Source organism: Gopherus evgoodei, chromosome 2 (genome assembly GCF_007399415.2).
Source record: "Gopherus evgoodei ecotype Sinaloan lineage chromosome 2, rGopEvg1_v1.p, whole genome shotgun sequence".
Lineage (NCBI taxonomy): Eukaryota > Metazoa > Chordata > Testudines > Testudinidae > Gopherus > Gopherus evgoodei.
The window spans coordinates 235,579,996-235,600,494 of record NC_044323.1 but is presented as its reverse complement, the minus strand read 5'-3'; the positions used below and the strand labels follow the sequence as shown (position 1 = coordinate 235,600,494).

General features: G+C 43.1%; 1 protein-coding gene across 3 annotated transcripts in view; it reads left to right on the top strand.

Annotated features, from left to right (window-relative positions):
- The window catches only part of ARFGEF1 (ADP ribosylation factor guanine nucleotide exchange factor 1), a 179,699-nt gene that overhangs the window by 99,288 nt on the left and 59,912 nt on the right, over window positions 1-20,499 (top strand). For all 3 annotated transcript variants that reach the window (XM_030553237.1, XM_030553238.1, XM_030553239.1), the window contains 9 exons: window positions 1,649-1,883; window positions 8,927-9,026; window positions 9,175-9,314; window positions 9,619-9,727; window positions 10,997-11,198; window positions 12,723-12,834; window positions 13,694-13,899; window positions 13,986-14,070; window positions 20,278-20,449. In XM_030553237.1, coding sequence (XP_030409097.1) covers window positions 1,649-1,883; window positions 8,927-9,026; window positions 9,175-9,314; window positions 9,619-9,727; window positions 10,997-11,198; window positions 12,723-12,834; window positions 13,694-13,899; window positions 13,986-14,070; window positions 20,278-20,449 — 1,361 coding nt within the window. The remainder of the gene's footprint in view (window positions 1-1,648; window positions 1,884-8,926; window positions 9,027-9,174; window positions 9,315-9,618; window positions 9,728-10,996; window positions 11,199-12,722; window positions 12,835-13,693; window positions 13,900-13,985; window positions 14,071-20,277; window positions 20,450-20,499) is intronic.

The window sequence follows — 20,499 nt, the reverse complement described above, 5'->3', positions numbered from 1 at the left end:
AAAACAGTTAAATGTCATTGGGCATCCTGGGATCAGAGGCTTCCCTGCAGTTATTCTTCCTAATGTGCAGAGGTTTAAACTGACTGCCAAACTTGTGAGCATGGAACAGTTTTTCCTCAGGTTATTATGGCAGTAATGGTATGTTATCTCTTTTCTCTTTAGCAATGAACAAAGGTTATTTTGTTAGCCCTATCTGAGGCTATCATTCTCAAATTGATTTTCCTGTGATTGCATTGGTAGTCCGTGGTGGACCCCATATAACCTTTTCAAATTTCTTTGAAATGGCGAATGGCTTCAGAGATGAAAGTAAGCCGGTATGCCCTGGTACGGCGTACCAGCAAAAGCCGGTGTACCGTACTGGGGCGGTCCGGCTTCCCCAGGCGGCAGTTTAAAGAGCCTGAGGCTCCCAGCAGCAGCGGGAGCCCCAGGCCCTTTAAATTGCCTCCAGAGCCCTGCTGCCAGAATCCTGGGGTAGGTAGAAGCTGGGGAGTCCTGGGCCCCTTAAATAGCTGCCGGAGCCCTGCTGCTGGAGCCCTGGGGTAGCAGCGGTAGCTGGGGGCTCCAGCAGCAGTTTAAAGGGCCCAGGGCGATAGCAGTGGCCGAGCCCTAGGCCCTTTAAACTGCCGCCAAAGCCTCTGGCTGCCGCTGCTACCCCCATGGGGGACAGGGAGGGCACTTACTGGTATAGGGTGGGCCGCGACTGGCTCTTCTGCCTGAGGCCCCGCCACTTCTGGGGGCCAGAGCCGGCCCCAACCCAGCCCAGCCCCGTACCGGTAAATCCCTATTTCTGCTTTCACCCCTGGATAGCTTCCGTGGAGATCTTATGGTTGCTGTTTGACTTTTCATTCTTTGTTAGTTTGGGGAGGGGGGGGGGTTGTTGACGGATGGGCGTTGTAGCTGTTTCCAAAATTGTTTTTCAGTTTTAGTCTGTAATGCAAGTATACTGATCACACACCCCACTTTGCTATTGCAGCACTTTTGATTAGTGTGCCATTTAGTTTGACTGCTCTTAAGTAGAGCAAGTGGCAGACTGATGACAGGACCTCTGACTATACGTGTATAAAGAAAAGTGAGGTGTCAAGTGCTAAGTGGTGAGAAAAAAGCCTAAATAGATCAGGCAGTATATTTGCTGCACAGAGTCCCTTATTCATTTTTCCATGCTGGAGGAGCATATGGAGAAAAGAAGAATTTATGGAATTCTGTAACTGTCACTCTTCTCCCCCGTGTCCCCATTTCTGGGAGAGAAAGCCCATCTTTCCAAGCCACTCAGAAGAGAATTCTTTTTCTTTCTCTCATGATTAGGAAGTGGGGAGAACCATCCCATGTCCAGCCCCAAACAGCTATTCAGGAGGGGAGAGGATAGTGTGGGTAGGTGTAGGTGACAGAGGGAGGGGCGGGTCTGCAAAAGGCTACCGTGGGCTTAAACACACTTTTGCCTGATTGAAATGTGCCAAATTGTTGTTGTTTTTTGGAACTAATATCACCTTTTTTGCTACTTTCTTTAACAAAGTGTTTTTAAACAGCAGCATGTTATTTCAAGTACTTGAAACATAAAATAATTGTGTGGCTCACGAAAACTTTCCAGAAGCATGTTTTCCACTTGTGACTACAAACTTGTTCATACCTGGTATATATTATTTCATTCTAGGTCTCATGAGCTGCGATCAAAGATTCTTTCATTGCAGTTGCTTCTGTCCATTCTACAGAATGCAGGACCTGTCTTCAGGACAAACGAGATGTTTATAAATGCTATTAAGCAGTACCTTTGTGTTGCATTGTCCAAGAATGGAGTTTCATCTGTTCCAGAAGTTTTTGAGCTTTCACTTTCCATATTCCTCACACTTCTCTCAAACTTCAAGACACACCTAAAGATGCAGATTGAGGTATGTTATACAGTTTTCAGTGACTTCGTTTGCTTTTTAACTGTACCATATTCGTGTAGCTCAATGGTTTTTCTACTTTGGAAACACTGAATTTTTCTAAAATACTGTTCACCAAGTTTCTCGCTACTGAGTCTGAGCTCCCCAATATGAGAAGATCTAAACCTTCCCACCGCTGCACTCTCCCCCACTCCCCAAAAGCCCTTCTCCCCCAAGGACAAAGGGAGCTATCACTGATAGTATTTTAGCTGTTACTGATAATGCACTTGAAACATCATTCAGGTAGAGCAGATAGGCCAACATTCTGTATGGAAAGTCGTCTGGAATATTTGTAGAAAATATAGATTGAATTTGCAGTTCTAATGTAAGTGTTTTAAATAATTTAATGTTCAAATCTTAATACTCTGACTCGTTAGCTTACCACACAGAAATTACTAGGAAATCCTTTTGGCAGTGGCATGATTAATTTGGAGTGAAAAATGCTTTTGTCACTGATAAAAGATTTGTTCTTTGGTGGCACTTAGATATTATGAAGAAGTTGATTGGTGAAACACCCACATAGCCATGGTGAGTTTTATTATCATGATCAATATAAGCAAAATCACAGATCTAGAAAACAAGAATAAAATCAGAATCCATGTCACATATAAACGTGAATCCATGGTGCTTTGGGTTCCCCTTAAGGAGAGATTAAGTGTTAGTTTGTCATCGTCCTGCTATCCAAAGGTCCCACGGAGGGTCAAATTGATTCCCTTTTTTAAGCACCTATTTCTTATACCCACCTGTTTTCAAGACAATATTTGATTAAATCTTGGATTCTTGTCCATATTGTCATACCTGCTACCCATTTTTGGGGTTCTGACAATTTATCATAAGCATTTGTGCACACAGAAGATTCTCAATACAATGCAGTTAAGAATGGCTGCCTAAAGAAACCTTTTTCAGTCTAGACAGTTTATCACAAGATATATATATTGCTAATCTTCTGACCCAAGGCTGCTTGCTAATGCTATCTCTTATTAGGCCTAACATGGCCTTTTTAACTATTGCTACCAGTAAGCCTCAATCTAAGTACTAGGCTTCAGGCTCCTTTTATAAAATAACCTTTACGTTTCTTTGCCTACTTTTACTTGCATTATAGCTTTAGTTTCATTTGTACTAATTTAGTAATCATCTTAATTCTTTCTGAGAGACAAATGATTATTTACCTTATCACCTGAGCTCAGGTTTTTGGTCAAAGGTCAAATTTGCTTAAAAAAATAAACACAACTCCACCATATTTGACTGTGAATGTGTGTTAATTCTCTGGGAAGGCATACTTTCACCTTGTTTATACAGGAACAGATTTTAATGAAAGATAGGAAATCCATATACCCACAGTATAGTACACATGGTAATTTTGTGACCAAAGTGGATATTTACAGAATTGTAGAATATTAGCTTTCAAGGAAAGGAAAGGCATTCATAACCTTGTAATAATGCATTATATATTATATGTAAATAATGCATAATGTTATACATTATTCAAAATTATATACAAAATGTAAATAATCTGGGAATAGATCTCTAACCTGGGAATTATATAATCTAATTGGCTGTGTACAGTATTGATGAAGGATAATGATGAGATTCTGAAGTGACAAAATCTGTAAATAAACTCTGCTGTCAAGCAAAGTTCAGCCATGCAAACAGAAGTTTTAGTTCTAGAGTATAGGGCATAAAACAAGAATATAATTTAAAAGCTGTGCACTATATAATATAATTGTATTTTATGCAAGAAATTTTAGAACAAAAAATGTAGCCTAATTGGTACTTAGGTTTATTTGGTTGTATCTGAAAACATGTTAGCTGTTTTCCTTTTCTAGAAAAAACCAAAACATTTGACTGCTGTGGCTACTCTCCTCAAGTATCAGGGCACAAATCTGCTTGTATTTTGGTGATTGAATAAGATCCCATTTCATCCGTGTCCTCAGTTCTCAAAGGATGTGCATGCTGTTTCACTCTCTGGGTATAAATACAGAAATCCATCTTCATCTCAGCAGCAAGGACGGAATTTATCAAAGCCCATACAGACACCACAGCTATTAAAGCTTCCTTACCAAAGAGCAGATTCTAAGACAAACAGGAAGCAGTAATCTCTAAGGCCTTAGTCTCAGTGAAAGTATGTGGTGGTTTTGGTGACTTTTAGGCTTTAGGGCATTGGGTAGCTATTCCATGCCATTCATAATACTGTCTGAAGCCTCTGCAGTGCTAGTTATGGAAGTGCTCTGTATGTTTAACCACCATGGATATGCTGCTGTTTGTTCTCCAAGACATTCAGGATTCTCAGCTGTGGTGGACAAAGGAGGCACGTGATGTTGGAGTCCCTTCCCTATCTCTCTTACCATCTGTACTGATAATCAGTTCAGGTGTTGAATCCTTCAGGGCTACCTCTCAGGGTTGTTGTGAGTATAAATATATTAACAGCAATAACGGGGACCCCATAAGTGCACCATATAGATAAGTTCTTCCCTGTAATCAAATCTAAAACTGTTCAAATGTGAGGGATAATTCTGCGGTGTTCTGCCATAGCATCTGTGAGGAAAGAGGCTAGTCTTGCCAGTTCCATTTCGGAAAACTGTCATGCTCTAAGATTAATCCATCGTCAGATCACTTTAATGGCTTTGTGCTTACCTGAAAAAGACATCATTTTAGAAGACTCCTCAAGCAAGTACAACCATGCATGATATCTCAAGGAGTCAAGCCTGTATTCCCTTTCCCACAAATAAGGCAGATCATCACTGCATTCTTTTGCCACCAAGAAAAATGAGAGATGTTTCTGGTTTGTTTCAAGGAAATACAGGAGCCATAATTTTTGACAGATGTATTTTTTCCTTGACTTCAACTCGGAGTTACTTTATGTGTACTCTCGATACCACTGATCCTACAGGTTGTCCAAAAGGAATGGACAGATTGTAATTGTTAGCCCCAGACTGGGCTTGGCAGTTGTGGTGAGGTCCTGGAGCTAAGATGGCCCACAGGCTGTGCTTTCTATTACACTGAATCTTTTGTCTCAGGATCAGGGGTAGGATTCTCCACGTAGATATGAAATTCCTCAGACTGACCACTTGATTTTGAGATTGAGCACTATATTCTGTTGGAAGGCTTGGAAACCTGCTTGTTTAAGAGGAAGATGCTCTCCACTTGGGCTATTTAGAAAGAAGACCACAGATTGGCATCCATCCTTTTTCATTTTGAACTATTTTATTGCACTTAAACAGCCAGAATGGCCTCTGGGCTCGATCAGAATCTGTCTGGTTGCTATCTCATCTTTCTTTCCACCGACATATGGGACCTCTCTCTGTCTTCACTCATCTTACTGTAACAATCTTTCTAAAAGGGTCCATATATTCCATGTGTTTCCACTGATGCATGAATCATCATTGTAATGGTAATTTGATCATATTAAAAAAAGTCATTGGGGGTGGGAGAAAAGCATCTGAATGTTTGTCAGTCTGTGCAAATAGCATGGCTATAATAACTTGGAGACTTACTGGGGTTTAGGCCCTGATGATTTATTACCTGTGTCCCCCCACCTGTGAATAGCCATCAAGTTTTCCCTGTGACGAACATAAGTACTTAAACTTTCTTGTCATTAGGTGGTTTAAAAAAACAAACAAACCACCCTCTCAGCTATCCAAGTAATAGACATTAAAATCAGCCTGAGGGTTGCTTAAAAAAACAGTCACCACAATTTTCAGAAAATTAATTTCTCCCCAGATGTATTTATCTGAAGACCATCTAAAAGCCAGAAGTCTGGTCTCTTCACGAATGCACAGAGATCTGGGCATTATAGATTTATTTCTTATTGACTGAATTTAATGTATGTCTTTTCCTCGGAGAGTTGTCTGGAGGGCGGAAAAGGACAAAGTTCATGTTATCCTCATAGCTCAAGCCTGGGGCCCATAATTCTGATACTTTGGACTCCTACATTTGGTACTGGAACCTCCACGGATTCTATCTCAGAAACTGGTCATTTACTTGTTTCCAGACTCTTTGTCTAGCAGTATGGATTACTCCTGAGGGCATTCTGTGCCAAAAAATTAAAATTCTGCAAATTCTATTTGTCAAATAAATATGGCATTGAGGAGCACAGGCAGCTGGCTGCACAAAGGTGAGAGATCTCTGTGCAGCTCCTCCACAGGGACATGGACTCAGCAGTGAGGCTGCAACCAACCCTGACAGAGTGCAGGGATTGGGTCTGCCCCAGAAATATCCCAGGGCTCTGCCTCTCTGCCAGGTGCACCAGGTGTGGGCAGGAAGGCTCAGCAAGGCAGGATCCAAGTGTGCAGGGGCTTAATGTGGAGGATCCAGGTGTGGGTTGAGAGGGTTCTGAATGGAGCAATCTGGTTGTGGGGGATCCAGGTCCAGGGAGGATCTAGATGCACAGGGGATTGTTGGGGAGGATTCTGGGTGCAATGGGACTCTGCAGAGGGGGCCCAGGTGGAGGTTGTTGGGGCTCAGCAGGAGGGGTGTCTGGGTATGGGGGGGCAGGGGTAGAGCTCCGCAGAGGGGTCTGGGTTTGGGGGGGCTCAGTAGGGTGGGGATCCAAGTGCAGCTGGTTGGGACTTGCAACAATGAGGATCCGGGTGTGGGTGGCACAGGTGCAGGAGGAATGAGGCTCATCACAGGGTTCTGGGTGCAGGGGAGGAGGTGAGGCTCAGCAGGAGGGTCTGGTTATGAGGGGTCAGGACTGGGTGGATGGGGGAGCAGCTCCCTGTATAGTGATCCCTCCCCATGCAGCTGAGGAGCAATAGGTGCAGGAAGTGTGTGTGTGTGTGTGTGTGTGTGTGTGTGTGTGTGTGTGTGTGTGTGTGAGTGTGCGTGCGCGCGTGCGCGTGTTGGGGGTGGAGTTTGCAGAGCTTCCTACAGCCTGGGAAGAAATGTGGGGGTGGGGTACCATGCAGGGGAAGAGGATGTCCCATCCTCAACCCAGCTTGGATTAGCAGCTGAGCCCGGCGTTGGGGTAGGAGCCACCAGCTGGGTCTTCCCCAGTCCTGCCCTCTGCCTCACAGTGATTTACCTCTCTGCCGGCTGCCCTGGGGAGGGATCACTATACAGGGAGCTGCTCCCCATCCACCCAGTCCCGACCCCCTCATACCCAGACCCTCCTGCTGAGCCTGGGCACCTGAAACATACTGCTGGCGAGGGTGCATGACTGCTCTTGTTGCTTCCTTTTGCTTCGCCATCAGAAAGTCATTTTTCTGCAGGGAAGCAAAGAAATCAGCGGGGGGACATAAATTCTGCGTATGCATAGTGGCGCAGAATTCCCCCAGGAGCAACGGATATGTGCTCATACATAACAAATAAGGATGCAGTCTGAGAAAAATTTAAGCTTTACATATGCTGCTCTGTTTAGGTTCTGCAAAATATGGAAACACAGTGGGTATTGCATTTGAAAGATTCTGTAAATGGTAAAACAAGTTGTCTTAGTAGGAAGGGATATGTTCAGTGTGGTAGTGATTATTTATTTATTTTATTTTAAACTCTTGGTATTGTGGCTCTGAATAATGCTTTTATCAAATAAAATCAACTTCAAAAAGGATGTAGTCCTTGATCTCTCCATACTTCCCAGTGGCCTTTCTTTACTGTGAGTAGTAACTAGAGAGCTCTGCTGATCTGGGTTTTTTATATATATAATCTAAAGAGCTCTGTGTGGTGGTGATCTATGCTACACATCTGGTCAAGTCTCGCTTTAAAAAAATGCTTACTGTCAAAGTTATTTAGAGAACACTGTTGCTGTTTTTCCCAAAATAAGTGGATGTTTCTACCCTAAAGCAAAAATAGACTTATCCTAATAGCAACCAGTGGGGGGAGAGATGAAATTTCAGAAGTGGACAGTAGCAAGATAGTTTGATGCAGTAGTTCGTATTTTATGAGATGGCGCAAACTAATGGGTCTGTTCACACTGAGGCAATTTGAGCAGCTGCTTATGCTCATATTCTGAGAGTCTTTGACTGTTTCTTATTCTGTGGGCATACTTCACCATCAGTATGTCCTTCATACGACAGCTCAGGTCTGTCCTCTCTCTCGTACTCTGCCCAATCTAGTTGCCAAGCATACTTGGTACCACAACTCCACTATTCTAGTTGATTACTCCATTATGGATCTCTGTGAAAGGAAGAGAAAGGAGCTATGAAGCCAAAGGTCTCCCTCCTCAACAGTTTGGATGAAGGAAAGCTGAAAGTATGTTTCTGAGGAAAAAGTAAGAGCCAGATTCATGCATTAGAGATGCGAGGTCCATAGCACCACTCCCTAGAAGCCAGAGGCAGAGAGTGCTCTCTGGCTAAGTGTCCAACATCTGTAATCTGGGACTGTAGAATACACACCTCTCTCCATATGCCTACAACCCGCTTCAACTGAAGGTTGTCAGAGTTATGTTACTTTTAAACCATCATATGGACTCATCCTTCTCTACCTTGTGCCATCTGTCTCATAAGAAGTGGGGTCCTTTTTAATGAATTAATAACCACCCCCCCAAGCCCAAACAGATCTGCAAGTCTATTACAGAAAATGGATATTTTTAAAAACATTAAGCAGCTGTAGTGTGCAAGAGTATTTTCTCTTAGTTTAAGTTGTCCCACAGTACAGCCAGCATCTGGCCTTCTGGGATCTGAATAGATGTTTTTATAAAAGATATGATCTAAGAATTATTTTGGGGAAGTTCTGTGGCGTATGCTATGTAGAAGGTCTGACTAGATGATCACAGTGGTTCCTTCTGGCATTAGACTTGATGAATCTGTAACTACTTCTGGAAAGAGCCCTACATTTATATGTGTAGTGACTTTTTAAGGTCCTGCAGACTGTAAAACCTACTAATCATGAGTGAAAACATATTCCACCCCAAGAGACTGCCTCATATATTATCTACATGCATTCAGTATTGCATGGATCAGAATGTAAGGCTTCAGAGTCAAAAGCTGCAATTGAAAAAAATGTGTTTATAAGAAGTACATGTGGTTGAAATTTAATAGATGGCTTTTTTCTCTTCCTGAAATAATTCCTAGGTTTTCTTCAAAGAAATTTTCCTATATATCTTGGAAACATCTACTAGCTCATTTGATCATAAATGGATGGTTATACAAACACTGACAAGGATATGTGCAGGTACTAACAATCCCTTGGTTCTGATTTTTATGTTTGTGTCCTAGACAAGTTGCAGGTGCAAATATCTTTTAATTTTTGATTTTTTTTTATTCTTATTTCTATTGCTACATAAGTTTTATCAACATTTCATTTTATTTCATTATTACAGATGCCCAGAGTGTAGTGGATATTTATGTAAACTATGACTGTGACTTAAATGCAGCAAACATATTTGAAAGACTGGTTAATGACCTATCAAAAATTGCTCAAGGAAGGGGTAGCCAAGAACTTGGCATGACTAATATTCAGGTTGGTATTTTGGCAAGTTTTATAAAGTTACAAGTTTGTAGGAATGATGCATATAAAACACACCTCTACCTCAATATAACACAACCTGATATAACATGAATTCGGATATAACGTGGTAAAGCAGTGCTCTGGGAGGCGGGGCTGTGTACTCTGGTGGATCAAAGCAAGTTCAATATAACGCAGTTTCACCTGTAACGTGGTAAGATTTTGTAGCTCCCGAGGACAGCATTATATCGAGGTAGAGGTGTATTTTAAATAGTCTTTTCATTACATTAAAATGTCCAACTTTTGAAATCTCTTCCAGGAGTTAAGTTTGAGAAAGAAAGGATTGGAATGTTTAGTATCGATCTTGAAGTGCATGGTAGAATGGAGTAAGGATCAATATGTTAATCCCAATTCTCAGACAACCCTTGGTAAGATGTTTTGGAATATTTATGCTTTAGCACTTAATGAGTGGAGATGTGCTGCTTAGGAGCTTCACCATAGTTGCTCAAGTAACTAGGTAACCTGATCCATCAGGTTATTTGAATGGTGCTGTTCAGGTGTTTGGCAGTCATACCTAATATTCACAAAAATGCACAAGCTCTTGATTTTCTAATACAGGCTTTTTAAAAATGTTTCCAGTTGTATAAGCACTTAAGAAAGCTAAGTGTAACACATCCTACTTAGCCACAATGGTTTAGTAAGCTTGCAGCACTTAAACACTATTTGTTGCATTAGTACAAGAAGCTGCACAAACAAGTGAGCAATATGTCCCATTTGTTAAATTTCTTATGGAACTTTCAGTGCAAAAATTTGTTTCAAGCCTAACTGATCTTGAGTTATTTCAATTCCTGGATTAGTAAAACATCAGAAGCTACTTAATTTAATTGTATTACACCCTCCTAATTAGAAAAACAGTTCTGTGCAGCTGTTTTATATAAAACTTACTCTGAGTTGAGACTTTCAATCTCCACTAATTTTTAAATACTGAACTTCATGTTATTTTGATTAATACTAAATCAGGATAGAGACCACTTTTTATGTTTTCTAAGGTAAAGCCCAGTAGTAATTGCCAGAGCCACAGATGATGAAATAATAATAGCCGTAAACAATGCTCATTATTTTTATTACTATTTCTTATTTCCATGTAATATATGGGATAACAGAGGCACTGAGAGGTGAAGGCCAGAATGTTCAAACTGAGTATCTAAACACTGGCACCTAAAGTGGTCTGATTATCAAAGATGCTGAGCATCCAGGGCTCCCATTGAAGGCCATGGGAATACTAATTGCTTGGCACTTCTGAAAACCAGGCAGTTTAAGCACAAAGTTTTGAAAAGTTTGTCCATATGGCTTGTTCCTGGAAATCAGAGGGGAAATACTTACGATTAGAGTTCAGGAGTTCTTGTACAAAGACAGTTATCCCACGTCCATGTCACTGCTTTTGGCAAGATAACTGCCATCAATATTATATTGAGAGACACCACTTCTAATGTAAAACTTCATTTTCAAATACATTTTATACTGTGAAAAAGTTTTTTGATATACGCTAGGCATGGGTTTCTATTAAATAACAGTAAAGTAACTTTATAAACCTTAATTTATTTTTCAGATTTTTTCTGAACTGGGATTTTGTAATTTTTACAGTATGTTTAACTTTTTGAAAACAAGACTTGGTTTCCTTTGTTTGCACTTTGTAGGCCAAGAAAAACCTACAGAGCAGGAGAGTAATGAAACCAAACACCCAGACACAATTAACAGATACGGAAGCTTAAATTCCCTGGACTCCACGGCCTCATCAGGAATTGGCAGTTACAGCACACAGATGTCTGGCATTGACAACCCAGAGCAGTTTGAGGTCCTAAAGCAACAGAAGGAAATAATAGAACAAGGAATAGATTTGTAAGTGTACTTGGTCACCCATAGAATGGTGGATTCTCAGGCTCTCTTGGAACTCTGAGGACTCCCCTGTTTTTTCCATTCTTCCCTCAGTTCTCTTCCATCATCCAAAAACCTCTGGATGTAGCAGATGTTCCTCCGATGGTAGAGCTCTAGATGCTGCTCCATTTGGAGGCTGCCAACAATGCCCTGTATGTTAGCCAGTTTCCTCATGGTTAGAGAGGATGAGCATTCTGCCTCTGCCACATTCCTGGCATAAAAGAAGGGGATCCAGATTTGGATAAAAAAAGTATATTAGATTCATACAATAAATAGACCAGTCAAAAGAATTGACTTACTTTTTGTAATGCCTTATTTGACAAAAGTCTACCTATTAGTTCCTTTAAAGGAAATTCTCTGCATGTTGTTTCATGGCCCTGTTCTAATGTGAACTGGAGAATAGTTAAGACATTCACTAGAAATGTTAGGAATTGTATGGTAGAATAGCTTTCTGACAGAAAAATCATTTTTGGTAAAAATTAAATTTTTTCAAATTTTCACAAGAAAATTGTTCTGAGTTCTGAGGCTCTACCACCCCAAGACAACCCACCTGGCAGGTTCTTTGGCCTCCAGGCAACTCAAGGAGCTTCAAGCATTTAGAAAAGATCAAAATGACGTGTTATGATCTTTTTAACTAATTTTTAAAATTTCCTTTCTGTGGGAAATTTCATTGTTTCATTTCATTTCAGAATGTTTTTTTATTCTGGAATTTATATGGAACAGAAGTTCCTGTTCCAGACAATTTGAATCTCCAGCATCCTGGACTTGTGTGAACAATATTGCACCACATTAACATTCCATTGGTTAAAGAGAAGGAAGAATATTTGTATTGCTCAGTGATTTGAGGACTTAGGGTATGGCCAGCACTGGGAGAGAGCTCTCCCAGCACTGCAGATACTCCACCTCCCCGTGGGGATTAGCTTGCAGCACTAGGAGCCACGCTCCCAGCGCTGGGACACTGTTTACACTGGTGCATTGCAGCGCTGTAACTTGCTGCGCTCAGGGGTGTGTTTTTTACACCCCTGAGCAAGAAAGTTGCAGCACTGTAAAGCCAGTGTAGCCAAGGCCTTAGATACATTAAGACCATCTTTAGAGGGAGTTGCCCAGTTCAGTACCTCAATACTGGCAATCATTAGCAAAAGAAAGTGGTTTTGAAAGACTAAAAGGCATCCCATGATGAATGGTTGAGGGCAGATACTAAATCCTTACTGAAGACTAACCTCTTCAATCTTTGCAGAAAAGACGAGAGTGGTCTGTCCCTACTTTGTGTACATTTTGGCCAATTTAGAGGAAGAAAACTAAAATAACTTTAATTAGCAAATAAAAAAATGATTTTGATGTTACCTATGATATCAGTAACTTGACTGTCTTATCTGTGTGTGTGTGTGTGTGTGTGTGTGTGTGTGTGTGTGTGTGTGTGTGTGTGTGTGTGTGTGAGAGAGAGAGATGTTTACTATAATTAATACCATATTGACATTGCTTATGCAGATTTAATAAGAAACCAAAGAGAGGAATACAGTACCTGCAAGAGCAGGGAATGCTGGGCACTACTCCTGAAGATATTGCCCAGTTCTTGCATCAAGAGGAAAGATTAGACTCGGTAAGGAAACTGTTCTGGTAACTTTAGTTTGTTTGATATTTGTGCTTATGTTGCTACCTGTTTACGCTAATTATAAATCACATAGAGTTAGAATGCTTTGGAGTGTACTATGCCTGTACAAAGGAGTAAGGGGAAGAAGGAATCCTCACATTGGATCTTGTGTGGCCTACCGGACCTTGGATCCAGGAATGTAGGGATAAGAGTGCATTGCATGGCCACTTACTATGCCCACTTACTATACACTCCCCTAAAGAGACTGGGTGGAGAAGAACGGGAAATGGCCAGTGCAGCTGACCTGTCACAAGGGTTTTTTTGATACGCTGTTGCTATCTTTTCCATGCATGCATATAACACACGGAGTGGAGCAAAATGGTGAATGAACAGAATGGCAAGGAGGAAAAGGGTAGACAGAAGAGCGCACACCAGGGAGACACTGTTCTGGTGTGTGTGGCTAAAATAAAAATATGCTATTTACAGACCAGTGGAGAAACATTACTAATATTTTTTTAAAGAGCTGCTTTTGTTTGCGTGTGAACAAAATATTCACTGTGAAGGAATGTAGCGCAGTGTGCCACTCTTTCCAGTTCTCATCTGCTGCTAGCCCACCTTTTCCTTCCCTGTCTTCGGAAGCTCTGCAGTGTTAAGTATGAAGGGCTTTCATTGGATACAGTCTAATTAATATTTGTTTAGAACATTGTGCTGGGTTGACTTAGTCAATCAGAAGCCAGGAAAAAGGTGCAGGAAAAGATTCCTAATGCTATAAATAGGAGATTTTAAATATGCTGTGGCAGATTGCATACTGTACATAAATGCAGCATGTTGTTTTGGTAGTCTACCTTTCTCTTTGTCCTTATTTTAGACTCAGGTTGGAGAGTTCTTGGGAGACAATGATAAATTTAACAAAGAAGTCATGTATGCATATGTGGACCAACATGACTTTTCAGGAAAGGATTTTGTATCGGCTCTACGCATGTTTTTAGAGGGATTCCGTCTTCCAGGAGAGGCTCAGAAAATTGATCGGCTAATGGAGAAATTTGCTGCCAGATATTTAGAATGTAACCAAGGGTAAGCAATATTTTCTTATTTTAATGCTTTTGTGAAACTGAGTGATGAGTAAGAATTAGTAATATGTGGCTTTGTTGTTTTTTCAGGCAAACCCTTTTTGCTAGTGCAGACACTGCATATGTCTTAGCTTACTCAATTATCATGTTAACGACAGATCTTCATAGCCCACAGGTATGTTGCTATAAAGAACTTTCTCATATATCAGGTTTCATGTAAACAACATTTCTTGTACTTTTAAATGACTTGGTGCATGTCACAGAATTTCTAACATAAGAACATTCAACTTTTACGGCAATGTATTTGTAATATTTTTGTGCTCTACTCTATACTAATGTACTAACATTAATAAGTCTGCTCCTTCTAAGTAACACACAATCTGTGTTTTGTTAGGGGGCTTGTTCCTTCACCCTCTCACTTTCCTGGTCCTTCTCGCATGAACAGAGAGCAATAATACCTGAAGTCCAAAGGCGCAAACAATTCGATGTTCATTGGGGTCAACTTCCAGCAAGCATGATTCCAGTTTCCTTCCTTAGTGTCCCCCTTCCCAGCTCTGACACCACAGATCCTTGCCTGTGTCCCTGTCCCCATCCCCATCCCCCCCTTTAGCAAAACATGATCCCAATTCCCCCATCCGCAGTCCCGGTTTCCATTTCCCCCCTCCACTTCCTGATAGACTTCAGACTATATAGCAAAACCTGAGTCTTGCTTAGCTATTCCTTAACCAATCATTTTACTGAAATTTAGCTAACCAATCCTAACATATTATAACATGGTTATTTAACCAATTATACCCCACTACCTTAATTGGTTTACACTCAACAAAATTAATTATACAGTAGACAGAAACAATTACAGAACCAGACAGAGACCATGCAAATAAACATACAAAACAATACAGAAGTGAGGATTTCACAACTACATCTATACAGACATAAGGTTTCTCCAGCTGTGTCTATTGATAAGTGAGTTCTTGCCAGACAGGATGCGATCAAACTAAGTTTCCTTTTACATCTTCTAAGCTCTTCCCTTTCTCTGGAGGTGTTAGGAATATCAGGACAGGATTGTATTCCTAATAGCCAATAGCACCTTATTTCACTGTGACTAGTTTGGAATGTGAGGATGTGAACATACACTTCCCAGCTTATGGCTGCCTAACTACATCTTAGCTGAAGGTCTTAGCCTGTCACAGTAAGCCCACGTCCAGACTAACCCGCGGCATCGACGGGTTAAAATCGATTGCCCGGGGATCGATATATCGCGTCTAGTCTGGACGCGATGTATCGATCCCCGAGGGCGCTTACATCGATTCCGGAACTCCATCAACCCGAACGGAGTTCCGGAATCGACATGGAGAGCCGCGGACATCGATGCCGCGCCGTGTGGACGGGTGAGTACCTCGATTTTAGAAATTCGACTTCAGCTACGTTATTCACGTAGCTGAAGTTGCGTATCTAAAATCGATTTTAATACCCTAGTCTGGATGTGGCCTAAGAGAAGGCCATTACACAGACAGTGATTTTGATTCTTTCGTTTATACCTCTATAACTAGCTAAGTGATAAGAATACACCTAAATACTTAAAGTATAGGCCTTTGCAGACAGGCTTGAATATCTTTATCCTAACATGTTTCTCTTGCTTCTGAAGTTTTCAGTTCAAGTCCATTAGGCCATTCCTGCAGTGAGATGTCACTTTCTTTCTTAGCTTTAATTGAATTGAGTTATATCCACTGGTTTTTATATTATACTACTTTCCTTAGTGACTGGTTTTACAATCAAAGCTAGAATTCTTGCAGATACTAACTACTGTTTTATCTTAAATCTGCCCTGGTTCCATCCAGTTTGAAAACTGAAAGAGATTTGTGTAACTTCACCATTTGGGAAAATGCTTAAAGACCCCCGTCAGTGCAGCTCCTTTATAAATGCAATACTCACCACATTTGAAATTATTAGAGTATTTGGTACTACCTCTGATTTAACCTTGAAAAAGTAATAAACTTAGAGTAGATTGTTTAGGCTGTGTGCCATAATAGTTCTGTTTTTATGCTTATTGACTAATTTGGATCTTGGCTTAATCTCTACCATATGTTCATCAGTATCATGTAATGCCCACATAATTTCACCATTTCATATAACTGAGAGGGGAATCTTGTCTACGCTGGGGAAATGTTTTTTAAAAAAAAGTCCTTTGGTTCAGATGAAATAATATTTAGCCCCTGTTGGAGTCGTAGTGTAGACTCCTGCTGCAGGACCCATTTGACCATGGTTTCAGTTATGCTTGCTTTAAATTGGTGGTAAAACAGGTCTAGCTGTGGGAGTCTTATCTGCTGTAGGGCTCCTACTGGTGGTAATACTGGTTCATCTGAACTGGTGGGATTCTTCTGTAGATTTTCTCTAGTTTCAACACATGCTGTATATCTAACTGTAAGTGTTCAGGCTCACCCCTGCGGCACCTCCTGCTAATCATCCTCAGGCATTGCTCATTTTCCAGCCAGGAGCGCCATCTGCTGGCTGGTGCTCTGCCTTTCCTCACTCTGGCCCCCATGTCCCTCCCAGGACCCAGTGCCCCTTCACTGGGTTTCTGCACCCCCCCTTGCAGAACCCGCTCAGTATCAGGGTCTCCCCCTCCCAGGGGAACCTTCACCCACTATCCCTGCTTCACCTCAGTGTTAGGCTACTGACAGTCCCCATCTAGCCCCTGCTCACTGAGGCAGACTGTAGTGTATGCCCCTCATCATAGGCAAAGGGAGTTTTGGACCTGCTGCCTCTGCCTATCTATGGGCTGTCCCCTGCAACCCAGTACCTAATAGACCTGTCAGCAGGCCTGCAGCCTGGGGCTTTCCAGGCTGGAGCTCCCAGCTCCATGGCCCTTTCCTAGTCCTGCTCCAGATCTAGGTTCCTTACTTAACACCTTACAGCCAGGCCCTTCTCCCTCTACAGACAGATGGAGACTGACTAGGCTCCTGGCTCACTGCCTCTTATAGGGGCCAGCTGGGCATGACTGGGGCTTGGCCACATCTGAAATTACCTTCCCCAATCAGCCCAGGCTTCTTGCCCTAGCCACAGCCCTCTCTTAGCCTGTTTTAAGCCCCGAAGGGCAGGAGCAGGTAACCACCCTGCTACACTAAGAGGAGACCCAGAAACCCAATAGGTACTCTAAGAGATGGCTAAGAATAGAATTGTTACCACAGGGATGTTTCAGGATAAAACAGGATTATGGTACATTAACAGAGCATGAATAGGGAAGAGTCTGCACTTGCCGGTGTACCAGTTTTGAGAATTGCTTTTTTGAGAGGACAAACTTTCTTCAATCCACAAACAAATGAGAAAAGTTATCAGTTTGTTGGATAAATGGATAGATTTCATTAGAGTTCATGAATCCTAGCATGATTTCTATGAACTTTAGACCAGATTTTTAAACACTTTTAGGCTTTTCTCAGGTGAGTGAAGCAATGCCTAGCCCCCGGGCAGCCCACTATGTGATGGAATTTTCAGCTTGGAGTTAGGTGGCGCCATGCTCAATAGATTCCCTGTAAAGTGCCTGGGGATAGTTAAGTGCTTAAGAAAGGGATTTTCAGAGCCAGTCAGCTGGGTGAGGAGCTGCCTAAGCTATCCAGGAATGAATGCAGGGAAGGGGTTGGGGAAATGAATGTATCCTAAGGTGCCTAAAGCAGTGGTTTTCAGCCTGTGGCCCGCGGACTCTTGGAGATCTGCAAACTATGTCTAAAATTTCCAAAGGGGTCTGCCAATGAAAAAAAGTTTTAAAACCACTGGCTTAAAGGATATATCTATACTGCAGTTAGACACCCGCAGCTGACCTGGGCCAGCTGACTTGGGCTGTAAGGGTATTTAACTGTAGTGTACACATTCGGGCTCAGGCTGGAGCCAGGGCTCTAAGACCCTGCAAGGTGGGAGAGTCCCAGAGCCCGAGCTCCACCTTGAACCCAGCATCTACACTTCAGTTAAACAGCCCCTAAGCCTGGGACCTGTGAGCCAGAATCAGCTGGCACAGGCCAGGTGTGTGTTTTTAATTGCTGTGTAGACATACCATCAGTGGCTAACCTGGTGTTACCTGCTTGATGGCCCAGAGATAAGCACCTCTCTCTGCTTGGGATCCACCAGCTATGAACCCTCTTCTGGAATTAGGCACCTATTGAAAGTCAGCTGCTTAGGTAGTCCACCAGCAGCTGATATTCTCTCTCTCTCTCTCTGTCCTGCTCATGCTCATCCTACGTTTTCCTGTCTTTTGTGCATGTGCTGTGTCCTCTGCCTGTCAGTAGCCTGCATCTGGCTCTCTTGCTGTGGGATCTAACGAGTATCAGGTCTTACACATGCTCAGTATACACCTAAAGGATCAGGCGTAGGGTGACCATAGTTTGCTATGCTGAATATGGGACACCTGGTAAAATTACTCTTATTCAGGCGAGTTCAATGGCAATCAGAACTATGCAGTGCCAGTGTTCAAATTAACATCAAGTTGACTGAGCTCCTATTAAAGAAAAATATTGTGTAGTTGTATTCTTTTTATTTACCTTCTTATCTTTAAGGTTTTATGGTTCACCTAGGGAGAGGTGACACACACACTCCTACTCTCAACACACTCGGGAAGAGGTCACAAACACACACATACCCCTATACCTCGCTCAAACGGGGGGTGACCGACTGACCTTGATCCACCCACCCTTCCTGGACCTTTTCGTCTTCTGTGCCTGGCAGGGCCCCCAGGACAGATCTGCCTCTCCTGTATCTGACGCTGTGTCTTCCTGAGACAACACGTGGGGGGCATGCAGGGTCGCATGTCCTCCCTCCCCAGATTTCTGCCAGGGTTCACACCAGAGTGTGGCAGCAGCAGCTGTTCAGCACTGTGTGGGAGGGAAAGGACAGGAGCTGCTTCCAGCCACGTGGGAGGAGGGGCGGGGGGAGAGATGACCTGGCCTATGTCTTGGCAGAATTCATCTTTTCCGCACTCCCCTCTCCCCTGTGGCTGGAAGCCCCTTGTCCTTTCCTGCCCACACAGTGTTAAAAGGCAGTTAACACCTCCAGGCTGGCCACTAACATAACCCAGCAACTTCCTGTCTCCCTGTTACAGCACAGGCAAGAAGGGGTGAAGCCTTAAGGATGCATTGTGCACCAAGGCCCAGGGAACCGGCCAGAGAGGTGGGACAATGGGGGAGGATGCCTAGGGGATGGAGCAGCCTTGTGGTTCTTGGGGACTTAACCAGGCAGGGGAAGGGCGGGTGAAGAGAGTGCTAAGCCCCTGCCCAGGTTGCTGCTGTGGAGCCTGCAGGGTCGAGGTGCGAACAGGCTGGAAATCACTTCCACCCGCCACTACAGAGCTTTCCTGAGGGTCGGAGAGGCTTCCCCATGACAGTGCTGTGCAGGGCTTTGGCACGTGCAGGGCTTTGGCACATGCAGGGCTTGGCTCCTCCTAGCCAGCGCCCCAGGCTGGAGGTTCTTGGGCTTTCCTGGGGCGCTGGCCCAGCCAGCGACAGTGGGGGAAGGAAGGAGCCTTCCGGCGAGGCTGTTGGAGTGCTCAGCTCACCAACCAGGGACTGGTTCCCCGCAGTGCATTGGGAGCGGGACACACCCTGCTGGGGAGGATATGAAAGAGTAGTAGGGCTGGGATATGTGAAGGGACAAAGCAGGGAGAGGACAGCAAGAGGAGGAGCACGTAAAAGGCTGATGGGTGGGCTACAGAGGAGACACGTAACCGGCTGCCACCGGCACCTGCCCACACTCACCAGCCACTGGAGCGCACAGCCAGTGCTGGCTGGAAATGGGACGGGGCCGAGAGCCAGCACGCAGTGAGCAGAGCATCCAGCCCTGCCACCAACCTTGCATACCCACCGCCCATTGGCCACTGGACCCCCAACTCACTGCTGATGGGCAGGCAGCTAGTGATCAGGGATCGGGCCAGAAGCAGGACCCACCAGTACTGATGGGGAGGAGAGTCACAAAATACAGGACAATTTGCCTAAAAGCTGGGACATTTGCAGAAGAGCTTAAATATGAGACTGTCCCTTTAAAAATGGGACATCTGGTCACCCTAATCAGGCCCCCATTGGCAAGATAAGCATCCCCCTGCCTAATTTAAAAATTCTGCTTTGGAGCTTCCAGGGCTTTGGCTTGAGCTAACCGTTCTAGCACCTCGTTACCGCCGGTGGGGTGGCAGCAGCACTTAGACCGTTTTGAAAATGCTGACTGGTGGAAACTTAGCCACTTTGGAGGATTAGGTAACACCTGAGATGTGGCTTTGAAAATGTCAGTGGTGATTATTTGGTGGGCTTAGGCACCTATCTGCCTGTTTAGGTGCCTAAATCCATTTAAAAATCATCCCCTTTGCCTCTCTCATTCATACTATTTGCTTCTTTTTGGTTTCCAGGTAAAGAACAAAATGACCAAGGAGCAGTATATTAAGATGAACAGAGGTATCAATGACAGTAAGGACCTTCCTGAGGAGTATCTGTCAGCTATCTATAATGAAATAGCAGGGAAGAAGATATCTATGAAGGAAACGAAAGAACTAGTAATACCCACAAAATCCAGTAAACAAAGTAAGTACAAGCAGTGTATCAGTCGTCACAGAATAAATGTTGGCTCTTTG